Below are 16939 nucleotides of genomic sequence, written 5' to 3' on the forward strand. Positions count from 1 at the left end.
CTGCCCCCCGGTAAGGGGCTGTGGCGGCCGCTGCAGGCGGGTTTTGCCCCCCTCCCTCTCCTCGTCCCCAGCCGTCGAGTGCCCCCCAGGCACCGGGGCAGGGGTGAGGGGGCCCCCTGGGGCTGGTGCCCCAGGGATGTGCTGAGTTGGGGGCTCAGTGCCAGTTCCCAGCCTCAAGGACGTGGCCGAGGGCAGCCGTAAGGCTGGCAGGGCCCTGCGTGGGGGGAACCTGGCGGGGCTCTGGGCCAGGGTCTGCTCTCGGCTGCGTGGAGGAGCCTGCGGGGTTTGAAGGGCTCGGGCCCCTCCGGTCGCACTGGTAAAGCGCCCAGCACAGGGCTGTAGTTTGGGCTGCTTGACACTGTCAGGCGATACGATGGTTTGTAAATACTGCAACAGTGGCAGCAGATCCTKTGCGTGGGGTTGTTGTAGGCTCTGCAAGATACCGGAGACACTTGGAAATCAGAGGGGGCTTTGGTGGAATGGGCACTTTTGGGCACGGTTGCAAAACTAACACAGAACTGGAACTCAGAAGCTTTCCTGAGGTGACTTTTTTTTTTTTAACAGCTAGGGAAACTGAGGCTCTGAATGGGGAATGTGACTTGCTTGAAGTTGCAGAACAGAGTTGCAAATGGTATGTGGGTCTCCCCAGATCCCCAGACCCAGCTCCGCTGCTGCTAACTCTCCCCACCTACTCTAGACTGTTAAGGGTGCTTTAGATGCCACTACAGACATGATGTTTACAGCCCCCAACCCTCCACTTACACATCACCTCTGAATTCATTGCAGTGAATTAAGTCTTCCAACACTTCTGTAAAGTGGCTAAATATATCCAGCTAGCAGAGCTCATGCCAAAAATAAGTCACTAAATGCGTTAAACTTCATGCAATAAAATAAGGAACAGCCCCAATAAATTCTTGCTTTGCTCTTTCAGGATTGCCATCGTTTGCACTGCTAGGTTTGCTGCACTGCCAGTGTGAAGTTTAGGATTGCTGCGTGGGATGTGAGCTGACTGGTCGATCTGGAGGTAGGGGGTGCCATCCAGCGGCAACAAGACAGAAGGCACTAGGGGAGCTCTCGAATCAGCCTGACAGCCCTTCTGCATGGTCTTTAGCATCTTAGACTGCCTTCGTGGTAGGTTGTCACAACCGAATAGTGCAGTAACTGCCTCTGAGCTGCAGAGCTTGCTTGGGATGCAAGTCACCCAGAAGAGCAAGRGCTTCAATACTTTGTGTTTCACACTGACTAGTTGATTAGTAATGTGATAGGCAGATTGAGAGCGGAAGTGAGACTTTCATTTCCAGCCTCCCCTTRCTTGTTCAGCTCCCTGGAGCAGGGAGGATTTATTTATTTCTTGTGCAACAGAGTTTGTTCAAGCCGTAAGCTTCCCCAGGCAGATGCTTCCACCACAGGAATGTCAACTTGGCCTCAAGAAACACATTGTGTATTCTAGCAGCCATGGAGAGAGGGCTTGAGCCTTCCTCACTCTTGTTCCAACAAAATTGTCACAGGGTTATGCTTGATTTAGGAGCAGTGGCAGTGTTGTCAGAGGTTCCCCAGGCWGCAGCAATAAGCTGCAGGCTCAGATTTACCAGAGTGTAGGAACTTGCTCCGTTCCCTCTATCCCTGCTGTGGCAGAGGCTCTGTTCACATTCCTGGTGTTGTGCTGTGGTTTCTCTTGTGCTGGGAACATGAGTTGAGCTAGCACCGTGACAGTTCAAGGCAGGGGTGAGTTGAAGGAGGCAAAATAAAAGGAAGAGTGGAAATAAAGGCTCTTCCTAGCTGAATTCATATGAGTGTAACATCAGTTCGCTGCCTGCGGAAAGAGGATATGAYACCTTTGCTGCTCTCATTTATACTGGGGCTTTGTACACTGACTTAGTTATGGGTGAGTAGTTGAGTTTTTAAGGAAGTACCTCCATGAAGAAGTTACCCAGGCAGTTGCTGGGTGCCAGTTAGCAGTGGTCTGCCAMATTCCTATAATGTGAGTTTGAGTATCTGAACAGTTTGCCAGGGTTTTTATTAGGAGTCTTTTTTTCTCTGCCCATTACTACCAAGAATTTGTGGAGACAGTTAACTAGCACATGACAGCTTTTTAAAAGCAGTTATTTTAATTCATGGTCCTTTCTCCAGCAGTCAGCAGGATGCTTTATTCATTTGCTGGCAGGAGGGTAAATGTATTTCAAAATGATTGAAATATTATGCACAGCTTGAATGAATGTTGAAAATAAATACAGTAGAAGAAACATGTTGTTTGTGAAATGAGAAGATAAATTAAGTTTAGTGTAGACACACTATTCCCAAGCCTAGCAGCTTGATGAGCACTTTCATAGCTAAATCCTTTAGGCCTTAATCCTGCAATATGTACATGATCTGATTTCTCTTCATGTTAAAATTACCAGGATCTCGAGTCATCTGAATCTATTGATGAGACTGCAGGTCTTCTAAGGTATCCTGGCCAGGCAGTGGCTCAACCAGTAGTAGCAAGCGTGAAAAACTTCACTGACATAATCTGGCATGGATGTGCATTAGTCCTTTGGGGGCAAACAAGTCTAATTTTATAGCAGTCTTTTTCTTTTTTGGCCGGACTGTTAGTTTCTGTGCATCCTATTCCACTTCATGAAAAAGGACTAATTGTTGCTGCTACAGAATGGACAAGCRGAAGGAGGACAGACCCAAAAGACTTCAAGAATACTGTGGAGGTGTAAAAAAGAAACTGTCATGGGCAGTGTAAAGAAGCCAGTCTTTATTTTCTGGTATCGGGTCTGTGGGTTCCCTCCAGCTGCTTCTGTTCAATACGATTAAATTTATTTTCATCCTTTTAACTGAACTTTCTTTTAATGGAAGTACGGGTGACAGGCCCCAAAATAGATTTCCTATGGAGTCTGTTCTGAGTAGCGCAGTATGCAGYATGTCTCCTGATAAACCTTTTTCCCTGCCCTGGGACTTTATCTCTCTGGTGACAAACAGCCCTCCCTGGACAGAAAGAGGAAATTCCACTCATTGTTGCCCTGCTGCTGGGGTCTGACTAAAGTACTATCTCCTGCTTGGTGCACCACTACCAAGCATTTCCTGAAGTGACAATCTGCAGGAGCCTTGTGGGAGGAGTGTTTCATTTCTGGATTCCTGTTTAGGACCCTGTGTGATCCCTCTCTAAGTAGCAACTTGATAGCTCAGCTGTGGCCCCATCAGCTTGGGGTTTGTCACCTTCATCTTCTCTGTTCCTGCAGTAGCCGTTATAGCAAAACACATGCAAAACACAGTTGCCCTGCCCTTATTGTGCCAAGTGTTTGTAGACAGTATAAAACTGTCAGAAGAGACTGAACAACAGAAAATCATCCTTGCAGTGAGATCAAGTATATTTTGTATGAATTGCAGTATTGCTAAAGACTTTTAGACATGGAATAAAGTCTCCTCATGCTTGCGGTATAGTGACATAGAGCAAAAGAATAGAAAAGCCCTGTCATGAAACACTTAGGCTCAGGACTTTGAGACAGCTTTCTGAGGGCAGTGACTAAGAGCACACTGTTTAGAAATCCTTTCAGCTTTGCTGAGGGATGTACACTGGCTCTTGTACATGTGCTAAGTAGTATTTGATCATCTTCCTAGCCCTAACATCCCAGACCAACTTTCCTTAAAGGTAATAGGCTTRTTTCCTTTCACTTCATTGCAGGGCTGGATTGGGCCCTTTGAATGGGTTTGCTAGAGGTTTGCACTTTTCCTTGTACAGCGGAGATTGTCTTCCTAACTGCAGTAAGGAGACATCTTGGTGCTTCTCTTCCAAGGGTAAGGGGTGCAACTTGTAATTCTTGAATAGCTGAATACTGCTTTCAATGGATATTATACACAGAGTAGCTGTACAGGAAGCTTTGTAAAGGGAATGTAGCAGCAACTGAGGAAGAACTGAAGTGTGGTAGCCTTCTCGTGCAGACAAACCTGGGATGACTCAGACTTCAGTTTGCTTCCCTGCTTCCTCCCAGGTTTCTGTAGGTGGCCACTAATCACTCACTCTGTGCTTTGGTGCACCATATGTCAGTAGAGGATAATAGAATTGTCCTTGCGAACAGACAATCTGAGCTATGCTACTGGCTGGAGAGGCTCAGATGCTGTGCTGATTGGAGCTGTAAAAATATCTTTAGATAGCAATGTTAATTTCAAGACTGCAAAAACAGTATACTTAATTTATTGGGCAGTATCTGTGAATTACCTTGAATATTTCAGCTGGTAATTCTAGTGTTCTATGCAGTCAACCATAGCGCATTCATTTGAATAATTCTGACACAACATGATGAGAACAAAACTTTGTGCTGACCTTTCCATCTAGAAGTGAAAAAAGGTGTAGCAGTGATGCATAGAAGAGGAAAGATTGATACAGTTGAGAGTTGACTTTTAAAGTGCTTTAGAGACAATTGTTCTTACCATTGCTCTTTGCACAAAGTACCTTGCATCCTGTGTTAGAGACAGCAGATCTGATAAATATCATTGTTTTGAACCAACAAAGGAGTTGATACTGGGTTGAGACTGAGACCTGAGCACTCCTGGTTCCCAGGTTTTGATTTCCACGCACGTTCCATTCATTCACAAAATAACTGGCATGTTACAATTTGGCCTGCCTAATTCTCCCTTTCTTTTAAAACCAGTTAGCATTTTAAACTGCTTCCGTTTCACCATAATGTTGGAAATAAATGAGGTCAGTTTCATCGCTGGGAAGAGTTCTCCCCCCCAACCCCACCAAAAAAGAAAAAAACCCTCCCTCTATGGTCTGTCGTTTGAACTTTACAGCAAAAGAACAGGTTGAAAAAAAATAGACTCTAAGGAAGTGGCAATTCAAGTGTTACTGAACTTGCTTTTGAAACTTAAATGTAAAAAAAAAAAAAAAAAATCATACCAGGAAAATGTTCACCACGGCTCAGCTGATTTTACACCGCAGAGTAAAAGTTGTTTCCTTTACAGAGGCACATTTTGCTGTGATGAGATGAACCATTTAGGACTAAATCTGAAGCCTACTGTTGATGTGAGGCATCTGTGCATCTTTACTGTATTTTTATTTTAACAAGACTGTGCTTCAAAGAGAAGAAACTTACTTGCTTTGTGCTTTTTTCCCCTGAAAAGATACATCCAGAGAATTTGCTCTCTCCTTCCCAGTAGATTGCTTTTCTACCATGCATGGCAGAATCTGTGTATTCCACATCTCCCCACTGTCTCACCTTCTTTCTGGTCAGCTGTCTTCAGATGCTTCCAGATTTCACAAATAGCCAGCCCCTGGGAAATGGTGAGAAGAGTATCCAGAAGGTGAGACAGGAATAAGCTTCAAAATTCTTCTTTTCCTGTAGTGGATCTGTTTGTGCTTCTTGTTCTTTTTCACTCTTCATTTGGCTTTTTTTCGTGAAAGGAATCAAAGTTCTCACAGAAGAGAAGTGCTTTACCCAACTCTAGATGCAGCTGTATGGCTGAAGATGCCTTTTCTGCTAGCTTTCTAAGCATGTACCATCCATTAATGCTCCATTTCTATAGATGTACCAGCCTCAAAGAAGGGATAGTTTTGAAATATTCAAAAGTGCTTAAGTGTTCTGGAGCCAGAGAGTCTGCTTTCGGAGAGGACTTAGGCAATTAGAAACATACCTTTTCTGTAGTTTTGACTCCTAAGCCCCTTAGGTTTTCTGAAAATTTTGCCCTCTGTTTCTTCTTTATTCTTTCATTCRAACAGTTGTGTATTTTTAGCATGTCCTACATTTTTTTCTCTTTTCAGGCCTTTTAACAGACTTACATGCCTCTGGAAACTTAAGTGAGTTGGACATTCCAACTTAGCAACTTCATAAAATGTCCCACAGGTACAAAAATAAAAATTCTATGAAATACATATAGCATAGTTAAATAGCATTCTGGAGATCACTGTGCTAGTCCTCTGATTTAAGGCTTTTGAGAAGATAAATGCTGTTTTAAAAATAAAATGAACCTGCATGTTTCTCTGCTGTTTTAGTAAGTTAAGTCTGTCAAGATTGATTTGAGTATGAAGAAAGTTAAATCCCATGAATATTCAGAACTACATTTTTGTATCACTRGTTTCACTAACTTCTGACATGACGAAGCCAGGGTTGTCATAACCTTTCTTCTCTTTGGCTTTGATTTCTTTCTCATTATAGAGGCAGAAGGCACAGTGGGGTGTCTCCACAGCCACTGTCTTGCTGAAGTTCTGGAAGTCTACTCTRTATTTCCCTTCTTTGGTCTTGGACACAATGGGAGCAAAGCGATAACCCCAGAGCACCTCTTCTGGGATGTAGGATGTCCTTACTTGACAGGTAGCACTAGTGGCTTCAACAGTGCCATCCAAAAACACCACCAATTCGAAATCTTGCTGCAGAAGGGTTTCTGCTGCCATGTGGAAGAATGGGCTGTTCCTGTCTATGACATGATAAATAGTTAATGGGGAAATGAAGAAGAGATTCTCATTGCCAGCATCAACTACAAATTCTATGTTGACCTGGTCCAGAATGATTGTCTCTCCCTCTGGGGTGATGGTGGTCTTCAGCAGTTTTCCATAGATGTGACTTCCAATCAGCAGGCTCTTCCTGAGGTTTGCCACCCGAATAAGGAGGCACAGCTTCCCACCACGCTTGCTGATGACAGCATTCTTGCTGAAGGTGATGGTCTTAGCCCGTTTTTTGGACCTGGCTATCTTAGCCAAGATGGCACCACACATGAAAGAATTGATGATGACCCCTAAGATAGACTGGAAAATCAGCAGGAAAATGGCTGTGACACACTGTTCTGTGACACATCTGAAGCCGTAACCAATGGTTACCTGAGTCTCTAAGGAGAATAGGAAAGCTGAAGTCAGGCCGTTAATGTTCTCAACGCAGGGAGTGTGATTTATGGAAGGGTTGAATTCTGGAAGATCTTTGTGTATGTATGCCACAACGTACCAGAGGAGACCAAATAGAAACCAGCTGCCTAAGAATGCTGAAATGAAGATAGTCATTTTGTATCTCCATCTGAGGTCCAGGATTGTTGTCCATATATCAATCAAAAAGACAAACCTTGACTGTTCTTCTACATTGCCAAACTCTATGTTACACCTTCCATCTTTAGAGACGAGCCTTGCTCTTCGTCGGCTACGTTCTGTGATGTGTCTGGTAAAGCGTTTCCGGAAGTAGTTGAACATTCCTTCTGCTGATAGTGTGCTGGTGAATAAGAAATAATAAAAATTAAGGGTAATACAGGTTTCATTTGTTCCTGCAGGCAAGGAATAAATTCTACACAAGTCTCAAGACACTTGGTTAGGAAGAGGTTATGTCATTTGCCTATTTTCTCTCAGCTAGTGGGCAAAAGTTTTGGTCAGTATCCGAGGAAACAAACAGATTCTTGCCTAAGGAGCATTCCAGCAAAAGAATAATCAATGCTGTTCACTTAACAAACTTTGGGAACAAATTATTAACAGCTGACTTACTCAAAGGAAGTTGTAAATGTRGCCAGCTCAGTGGAATAAGCTGAGGCATAGAGAAGCACGTAATTTCTTCATAGCCATACATCAGGGAAGCAGGTGGAGAGTCAGGTTTTGAGGTTTCTTTCTGCCTTTTTAGAAGATGGGACAGTGCCTCTCTAAGCAAGTGTATGTGTTTGTACATCAGCATTTGGAGACACTGCATGTGATGTGGATAGTGAACTTAGGAAGAAATGGGATAAGATGCAGAAGGTATTAAGCTGTATAGGTAGTTATAATGTATTCATAGCTAGAGCTTGAGGGTATGTGTTCCAAACCTGGAAATTCCAAAAGCATTTAGAATGCATTTCAGATCTGAATTAAAGATTAAACTTCAATGGGAGAGTTATGCCTACTTCCCACAGAGGTAATGCTAAAAATGGTCAGATTCTGAAATCCTTTCTTAAAAGGACCAAATCTAACTCTGTYCCTTGTGACTTTTGTCCCTTATGACTGGCAGTGTTAGAGACCCACTGATGGGGAAGGTGCTATGGATGTGTTCAAAGTGGAATTCGGATAGATCTACTTTTGGAGATGCTCAGATGTGCAGGCGTAGGGAGATGTTGATCTGTTGTGAAGTTAAAGATTGCCTGCTACATTCTCAGACAGATCTGGGGTTTGATTTTGATCCAGAACTTAGGAATGTTCTTTGAGGAAGAAATAATTGTTTGCTGAGTTGATCACCCTTCAAGCATAAGATATGTTCTTCTGCTGAAGAGGACATGTTAGATTAGCATACAGCACTAACTTTGCCCCCAAAATGTACACTGTATGCTTATTTATTCAGCCTTTGAATAAGATTCTTCTCATGCGGCTAAATTTCACCATGTCCTATAATCACGTTTCTCAGGGGCAGAATGCTTCAACTTCAAAACAAATAAATTAAGGAAAGAACTTGAAGGAAAATAGTCTTACTGGTGACTCACAGGCTATTCTGAATTTACTGCATTTGTAAGGACACTGTTTCCAGTCATGCAGAGACCTGCATGTTTCAGGGACCTGCAACTGCTATGGATGATGGTCTGTTTAGAAAGAGCTGTCACATTAATAGTGAATCTCAGACTTGTTGGTGCTGGGGGCTTTGTAATTGTTTGCTGCTGTTCCCTTACTGTCGTACTGCCCTTCCCAATAGAAAGTGACACAAAAACGTTCTTGGGAATAATTTCTTTGAGATGCTGGCACTTTGGAGCTCTGCTGGAGGAGCAAAAAAAGCTTAGATTCAGGGCCACATTCCTTAGGTTTCAGTCTTGTTCTCTACAGAAGCTTTATCATTGATTTTAAGAGGAGAAAGATTACGTCTTTAGTGAGGGCAGTGTATTGCTGGTAGTGGAATTACAAGATTACAAGAGCTGAAACTCTTGTAAGGTGTTTATTTTTTTATTTTTTTTTAACCTTACAGGAACATTCTGGCTTCAAGAGAAAATTAACTGGGTCTTRCATCTAATACTTATATATAATTTTGATAGTGCTTAATTCATAGTTTTCTTGTCCGAATTGTGCCCGTTGATACAGTGGGTTTTAGCAAAGTAAGAACTGGGAACCCCTTYTATGCCCGAAAAACCTGCTGAAAAGATAAACCTGTAGGCTTTCCATTATGGAGTAGGGTAGGGTATCAGAGGGGATAGTGTAGGAACCGGAGCTTGAACCGACAGTCTCTCTGTAGTGTCACCTGCACAAATACAAACAACTTCCCTTTTGTTCCTAGCAGAATTAGGGAGGTGTGAGAGATTTAAGTTTATGTGTGTTTTTCTTTTTCTTCCTGTTAGTGTATGTGTATGGTTCAATAGCGGTGATCAGAAAGGGAATTTATGACCCTTTTGTCTTTACAACAGATTTCTGTATTCCATATGAACCGCATGGCAGTATAGCTATTTACATAAAATATAAGTATGTGGTAAAAAAGTTAATATTTTATTTTTTCAATGGGAGGCGGCAACTTGAAAGAGTATTCAATACTACCTCTCCACAAAATGACTTTTTGGAAATCGTAAGTGATTCAGAGACCTTTCTGAGATCTGCCATGCATTAAATGGTATACATTCATCCAGGCTCTAAAATGCAGTTGCCAAGCTAAATATACTACAACACTAACGTGAAACCCTGTATCACGTCGCTGTCTTGTGACAGGCTTCCTTTTTGACCAGGAGCAAAATGTTTGGGCTCGAATCAATGTAGAAGTGCCCAATTCTCACTTGATTTTGGTGAGAATGATGTACCTATTGGAACAGTTGCTTAATTCCATTAAGCCCATWTCATATATGCAGAATGAGGATAATTCATAGGCATGTGGTATGTTAGACATGCTGATGTGARTCATTTAATGTGAAATTTGTCTCATTTAACTTCAGCTATTTAAATGTTAGTTGTACAGCCTCCTACTAATTGTGGAGGAAGGATGAGCACCCTCCGAGGATCTGCTTGTCACCATGCTTGTTTTATGAAGGAATGAACTGCTCTTTGGTGAAATCTTTCATTTACCCTCTAGGCATCTAGACTAGCTGAGAGAAGCTGCCTAATATTTTAGCTGGCTAAAGCAGAGAAATCCTTCCATTAGACATAGTTATCTAAAGGTCTTCTCTAGCCCCCATGTGATAATAACAAATGGGAAATACTAAATTATCTAAAATGAAAGAATGTAAATATGAATTAATTACTTTGTAAAGCCATCAGTACATTCCATCATTTGATGTCCTTGCTTGTATCAACAGCCCTGAGAATAGACTTGTTTCTATGTCTTACAGTTGTATTCTTCCTGCTCTTACAATTAAGGCACCTTCCTCCTCTGCTTTCAGTTAAAAGCAGAACAAAAAAAAATGAAGGTCACTTGTGTAATGCAGCTTTTCACTGTTTAAAACTTTTGCTGCTGAATTTATTGGCTATGAATGGTGCTGACAAAGGTTAAACTTTAAGCAGATATCTGAGGAAGGGGGAAACGAGGTCGTTTTCTAAACAATCCTGAAGTTGTTTTCTTGGTGCATTTTTAATGTGATAATGTACTATTTGAGCAAAAAGAATATTCCTGTGTGACAGATCARTCTCAGAAGTTTTGTAATATTTAAGTTTTACCTCCTGTATTTCTTTCACTATGCAGAAATGTRCAACTTCAGCTGTCACTGGCATTCTGTAGTTTGTCCTTTTCTGAAGTAAGGTGAGCATTGACTGTAGGTCTCTGAACAGAGGCACTAATTGTGCAAAATGTCCAGATGCCATGCCCTGTGCCTAAGTTGTGTACACATACCTTTTGCACAGGTGAGCCACAGCAGACTTATCCTACTGAATAGCTGTGAGGCAGGAGAAATCTGAAGAAAAATTCTGATTTATAATCTACCCATCATTTCATGCTAGGGGTCATGATAAGTAGCTACCTCACGGCACAGAGGGAGTCAGATTCAGCCTTCACTGTAAATCTYTGGAAATTTGACCAAGGATCCGGTCAGGTAATTCAGTAGCTATTGATCAGAGTTGGTGGGATGAGGCTAATCAGCATGGTCTTCAAACTGCAATGTTGAAAATAGATCCCGAACTTATTTTACCGTTCTTTTCCTAACTCTTTAAATTTTACATGCCCTCTTCAGAGACTGTTTTACAAGCCCTGCTTAAGCTACCCCCAGGTAGATTAAAGTCAGAAGAATTATATCCTTTTTCAGGCAGGATGACAAAGGGAATTCTCCCATCAACAAGTCTGTCTTGCTCCCACATATGACTAGTGCGTTGATTTGCTTCAGCAGAGGAAAAATTCCCTTCTGTATAAGCATGCTGCAAGTGTATATCAGACTGTCTAGAGAAGATTATATAAAGCAATTTGAATAATACAGCACTTAAAGTCCTTTCAGTTTAAATCAGCAAAGGTAACCCAACTATGTCTTAGCTAATATTTACCAGGATATGTTTCCTGCTTGGCCAGAATAAACAGGGTATGGCATCTTTTCTTCATGTGAAATTCCTCGTTGCAGGAGTCAGCAAAGTTGCTGCTGTCCCCCCAGGCAAAACGTGTTTATAGGACGTGCACTGCGCTCCTTGTATTTTTACACTTCGGGACATTTACAAATAACCCTCCCCCCGCCATGAATAAAGATGGCAGTCATCAAAATTTAGCTGAGGTTAGCTACCRAAATGAGGATGTTCCTTCCCCCTTCCAGTTTCCGATTTCACACTTATCTCTAGAGTAACAGAAACTTTTAGATTTCTGTTCTCAAATTCCTCATCAGTCTTAATCTTCCATYGTTCTCTGTAGAATATTTGATAAAAACCCAGAAAGAGTTCTTACAGATGCATTGCTACCTTTTCCTTTCTCTGCATTCCCGTAAGTAGATAACAATGATCATTAGAGTTCCTGATTTCTACGTACCAGCCGGAGTTCCTCTGCTCACCCAGAACTGTAACTGAGTATTCCTCTCAGCTCTTGTTTTCAATTTTTTTGTTTTCAAAGATTCTGAATGTGGGGGGTAATGATCAGGCGCTTTGATTGTTCTTTGGATAAATCCTTCCTACAACGCTGTGTGCGGAGCATGTTAATCCAGGGAAATGGCTTTAATCTCAGCCACGTGCAGCACTTTAGCAGATCCATGAGTGAAGGAAAGGRAAAGTGTTAGAGATTTGTTGGGGGGACTGACACTGAGCAGTACTGGTATCCAGGGCTTCAAATATGGATCTTACCTCATAGGAATGGTTATATGAGAAAGGAGGCAGAACCTAGTCATTGCCGGGGGGCGGGGGGGGGGGCAGCAAAAATGCAAAGAAGCCCACTGAACCTGCAGCTTTTGTTAGAAATACATCTTTTACACATTCAGATGAAGTTCTAAGAAGCTTAGCTAGAAGAAAGAAAGGGTTGAGGGAYTTTTTTTTCAGTCCTGTTCAGATCTTTTCAGAAAACAGGTTTTTCATTTCTTTTACTGTTCTCTCTTGCTGAAGTTTGTGTGCAAACTATTTAAAATACTCAAYTCCTAATACTGTGTAAAATCCTTTTCATTAGAAAAGGAAGCTGTAACACTTATGCATTATCTGCTGGCTGCTGTGCTACTGAGACCTTTGGAGAGCACAGCTCATTTGATTGGGTGCTCTGGGTAGAGGAGCTTACCTGGAGTGATGGGATGACAGCTGCAACATCCCCTATYTCCTTTTGCTGCATATATCCAAATTTTACAAGCATCAAGGACAGCCAAAGCGAGCTGGTCCTATGTTGAATCATTTGTAAGTGTAGCAAGAATAAAACCTTGCCTAAAGCAGCCAGCTAAAGTTGGCCCTAGGGGTTATGTCTAAAAAAAATCTGATTTAGACTGTCCCCTGTGCTTGCTTTAGCCATTTGATAGACAGTTTAGGAAGGAGACCTGACTTGCCAGGTCCAAGAATAAAGCTTGCCTGTGTGTCAGCTTGCCAGTAACAGCAATGTCATCATTAAGTATTTATTTTTGACAGCAGATCTGAGCACTGAGTGCAGTAGTTGTACCTCCAAAGCACTGACTGAAAGGCCAGTTATATCTGGGAAGTGCAATCCCTCAGTCCGSCTCAGCATACTAATCTGAGTTCAGTCGCAGTTCCAGTTAAAGTGAGCTCATTTTGCCAACCTAAATTCCTGATGGAATTTGTGGTGGATACACCAAAGGAGCCCCTGGCTTGCCTTTCTTCCTGCTAGGGAGAATTATGGTAAGATGTTAGAACTGCCTGTTTGCATTGCAGTGATAGCCATATTTTAATGGAAGACGCAAAGTAGGCTATGGGTTGTTTATAGTATCCACTGTGAATGTGAAATGCTATMTTTAGATCCTTTCCATCTGATTACTGTAAACACATAGGTATGATCTAGCTAGCTCTRTGTGAGTCCTCTTAAACGCCCAACTCTCCTGTGTGGTTGGCAGGGAGAGAGGGTTCATCCTTTAGTCTTTCTAAACTGTGGGACCCAAGAGTGTCCTAGCCACTCCCTAAGTGATAAGAGTACAACCAGCACATACACTRTCCCTTCTTATGTTTCCTCCATGTTATGGTTTTTAAGGCAAGGAGACCCRTTTGGACCGATGTATGGATTGGACAAGACCCAGAGCATGCACTAGCTAGGTATCACATTTGGATCATCTAGGGACCAGGATGGCAAAACSCAATGTGGACAGCACCTGTCCCACAGTCCAGGCATAGCTTCTTATGTAGCCAGTGGGGAGAGGTGGGTGCCCTTGAATACCTCAAGGCAGAGAGAGTTCCCTTGGAAACCTTCAAAGGTACCTACCTTTCCCTGCTGCCTATGTAAGTGACCATGTCCTTTAAGTAATACCACTAGTGCATTGCCAGCCTGTAGTAATTTGAAATTGGAGTACGTGTCTCCAGCTTTCCAACTCTCTACCTTAAAGCTAGACCTTGATTCTCATTATTTATGCTTTGTGTGTGTTGAAGTTTACTCACTGATGTGATCTGAGCAGCCCTTGTGTGTTACCTAACTTATTGTACCTTAGAGTGATGCATCTGATCAGGTTTCAGCGATAAACAATAGCTTCTGGCATCCAAAAACATGTCACTCACACTATGCCTGGTGTGCATTGCTTGAAGAGATAGGTTGCAATTTCCTGTCACCAGGCCAACCTGAAGGCTGCAATTTCCTGTCACCAGGCCAACCTGGAATAACTCATTCATGAGAATACCGGCAAGTGAATAAATGGAAGGAGAGAGACCACAGCAATGGTGAGACAGGCAAATCATGTTTTCTGAAAGCTTGGAACTGTTTGGGCCTCAAAGGTTTGAATATTTACATGCAGGAGTATAAAGAAAGGATCTACAGCAGTGAAGTCATTACTGCCATTGTTAGCAGTTAGTATTGTAGTTAATGCTGCAGACAGAATTAATCTCCGGTTGCATTTATTGGGGGAGAGAATCTAAAGAATTGAACCAAGTGGAGTCTGACGTGCCTCATACATGCAAACGCTGTGAAATAGTTCTGTCTAAACAAAAACATTTGCTAGCACTCTCCAGTGGTGATCACTTCATATTGCCTAAAGAAAGCTTTGTTATTTGGTACTTTTGCAATGCCAGGTCAATTCTGTGATGAGACTATCTCTTATAGTGTGTTCTACTCTGATGGAGCAGATGAATTCCCATGGAGCAGATGATCTGCTTCACCTTGTATCGTGAGATAGCAGTCATTCTGGGAATCTTGCCTCTAGGGAACAGAGAACTGGGAGCTGAGCTGTCTTTACTGTGCAGCAGGATTCCCCAGTAGAACTATTTATATTTTCAGACAGGTTTGTGTTCAAGGGGAGAAAAATCAGTGAAAAGTGGCTATCTAGTACAAATTATTGCTCAAGCAAATTATATCTTTGGAGGTTTTATTTTTAGATCAAAAACCCACCTTGCAGTGGATTTGTGATGTGTCATTGTGGTTGCAAGAGGCAAAAAAAAAAAAAGGGGGGGGGGTTAACTCAGCAGGAGTGCAATGTTGTGTAATCCACTTTAAGAGAGTACATGCTGATTTACTGAGAAGTCTTGAAAACAAAATATTTTGCTTTTTGTTGAAACTATCTAAAGGAAAAGATAAATTTTGTTCTAYATGTTTTTCTGGCAACAAAGAGGAAAAGTGTATTACAGTCTGAAGGTGTGGGAAGATTTTAAACTCTTTCCTGTATGACTGAAAATAGAAACCGTCTATAATCAAAGAACTATATAACAGTAAGATGCGAGTCAAGAAGGCAATGCTACCTGAACACTAACCATAAAAATAATCAAAGAACTATATAACAGTAAGGTGCGAGTTGAGAAGGCAATACGACCTAAACACTAACCATAAAAGTCCCAGGGAAAGTGGACAGGGTCATGTGAGCTGATTTTGCATGCTTTTTCATTTTGTTATTCTTTGTTGAAGTATTAAAGGGGTGAATCATTAACTCACAATATGTTTCTACAGTTTGGGCAAAGTCAAGTCTCAGACACCAGAGTGGTGCAGCAAAACGGTTTTCTGCAGAAGCCCCAAGGACAGAGAGGCAGCTGGCTTAGGCATCAGCAACACAGCTAGAAGACAGCCATTACCTAAGACAAAATCACCTTTGAACACTGTGATATTTCTGACCCTGCTTCAGCATCTAATCTCAAGATATCTCAGTATTGAACATTACCCTGTTGTATAAGAGTTTCCGTTCACAAACCATCTTTCCAAAGTATTGGTGAGTTTAAACTGACAGTGACTTCATACCACCCTGAAAAGAGCTTGGCCTTGGGTATGTGGGAAAGGTCACTGACTGAAAATAATTAACGCTACTATAACAGCTTTTTCTGTGGGTGGAAGAAGATTTGCGCTTACTCTGTATGCAGGGAAACCACAAAGCTGTTTTTGCCCTTGGTGAAAAAGGAGCAAAAGCAAGAGACCTAGTGTTGTGACAGTATAAAGCCTTTCTATAGTAGTTCCTATCAAGGGAATAGGCCACTTCCAGCCCCAGAGCAGAGGCACAGTAAGAACACTCTGAACAGGAATCACCACCCTTTCTAGCCATGCTTTGTGGCCATACACTGCATGTTAAGTCAGACTCAGAGACAGGATCTGGTCTATGGTTCCTCAGGTCTATAATATTCCATTTGAGTGAAACTGAGAATGGTGAAGGAAAGGCAAGTGAGTAACTATCCTGGGGTAGTTGCAGTAGGAAGAGTTCCCCTGAGTTTTGCTACTGTGCTGTTAAGATAAAGACTRTATGTAGCTTCTCTGGTACTGCAACCAAATGTTTGCAGTTCAYGTTCATTCTGCTATGAATTATGTGCAGCAGCAGCATTGCTCTGTTGCAGTCTTCCATCTACTTATAGTACAGCTGTACAGAGTGTAGTCCAAATGAGTGGTTATGGAATATTTTCATGTAGTTCTAAGACTGCTCTCCTTTTGCAGTCCTTGCCTTTAGCTAGGCTGTAGGTTCAGCATCCTGATCTTTTGGGTTTATCAAGGTGACTTTAACATTTCTAGGCTTGTAAAAAATAAAAAAGAGAGAAAAGGAGGAAACTACCCTTCCTCCCCCCCTGCAAACCCTATGCTGTGCTGGTTTGCTGCCAGTAAGCTAACCATAGCAGCAGAGATACCAAAACCAAGGTGGTGATCTTCAGACAGATTCAAATCCCTGCCTTGCAAGATTCCCATTGGGAACCCAAGCCAGTTGCTTTGTTTTTGTTATCCATCAGAGGCTAACAGCATTTCTCAGATGGCAGGATTAGRAGAAAGAAGAATTAAATGTACTAGATGACATGATGGATGGTAGCTGTGTTCTGCTGCAGTAGCCTGCAGTTTCAGCTGAAACAGTTAAGGACATGAAGAGGAGAAAGTTGGATGCATTAGTCTGGAAACAGGCAGTTTTTGAGCTGCAGTCCTGACTGTGTGGTCTCAAACTGTTTCCATTGCTTTCTAGCTCATGTTCCCTGTCTGCAAAGGAAATAAGAATTCCACTACTTTACATGTAACTGAGGCTTTTTTTAATGTCTATAATGATTTTTCATGATGTAGMGTTATTT

General features: G+C 42.0%; 2 protein-coding genes across 2 annotated transcripts in view; one reads left to right on the forward strand and one right to left on the reverse strand.

The window, feature by feature from the left end:
* KCNJ5 (potassium inwardly rectifying channel subfamily J member 5) overlaps positions 1-16939 on the forward strand; it is a 66604-nt gene that overhangs the window by 628 nt on the left and 49037 nt on the right. Inside the window, exons 2-3 of the mRNA XM_085316753.1 lie at positions 565-631; positions 932-1024. The gene's annotated coding sequence lies outside the window, so the exon portion shown is untranslated. The remainder of the gene's footprint in view (positions 1-564; positions 632-931; positions 1025-16939) is intronic.
* On the reverse strand, positions 6041-7159 carry KCNJ1 (potassium inwardly rectifying channel subfamily J member 1). Its single transcript, XM_085316893.1, has one exon. It carries the CDS (start codon positions 7157-7159, stop codon positions 6041-6043), a length of 1119 nt encoding a protein of 372 aa, XP_085173019.1.

This window comes from Rhea americana, unplaced genomic scaffold, assembly GCF_003343005.1.
Source record: "Rhea americana isolate MKP2758 unplaced genomic scaffold, rheAme1 scaffold_48, whole genome shotgun sequence".
NCBI lineage: Eukaryota > Metazoa > Chordata > Aves > Rheiformes > Rheidae > Rhea > Rhea americana.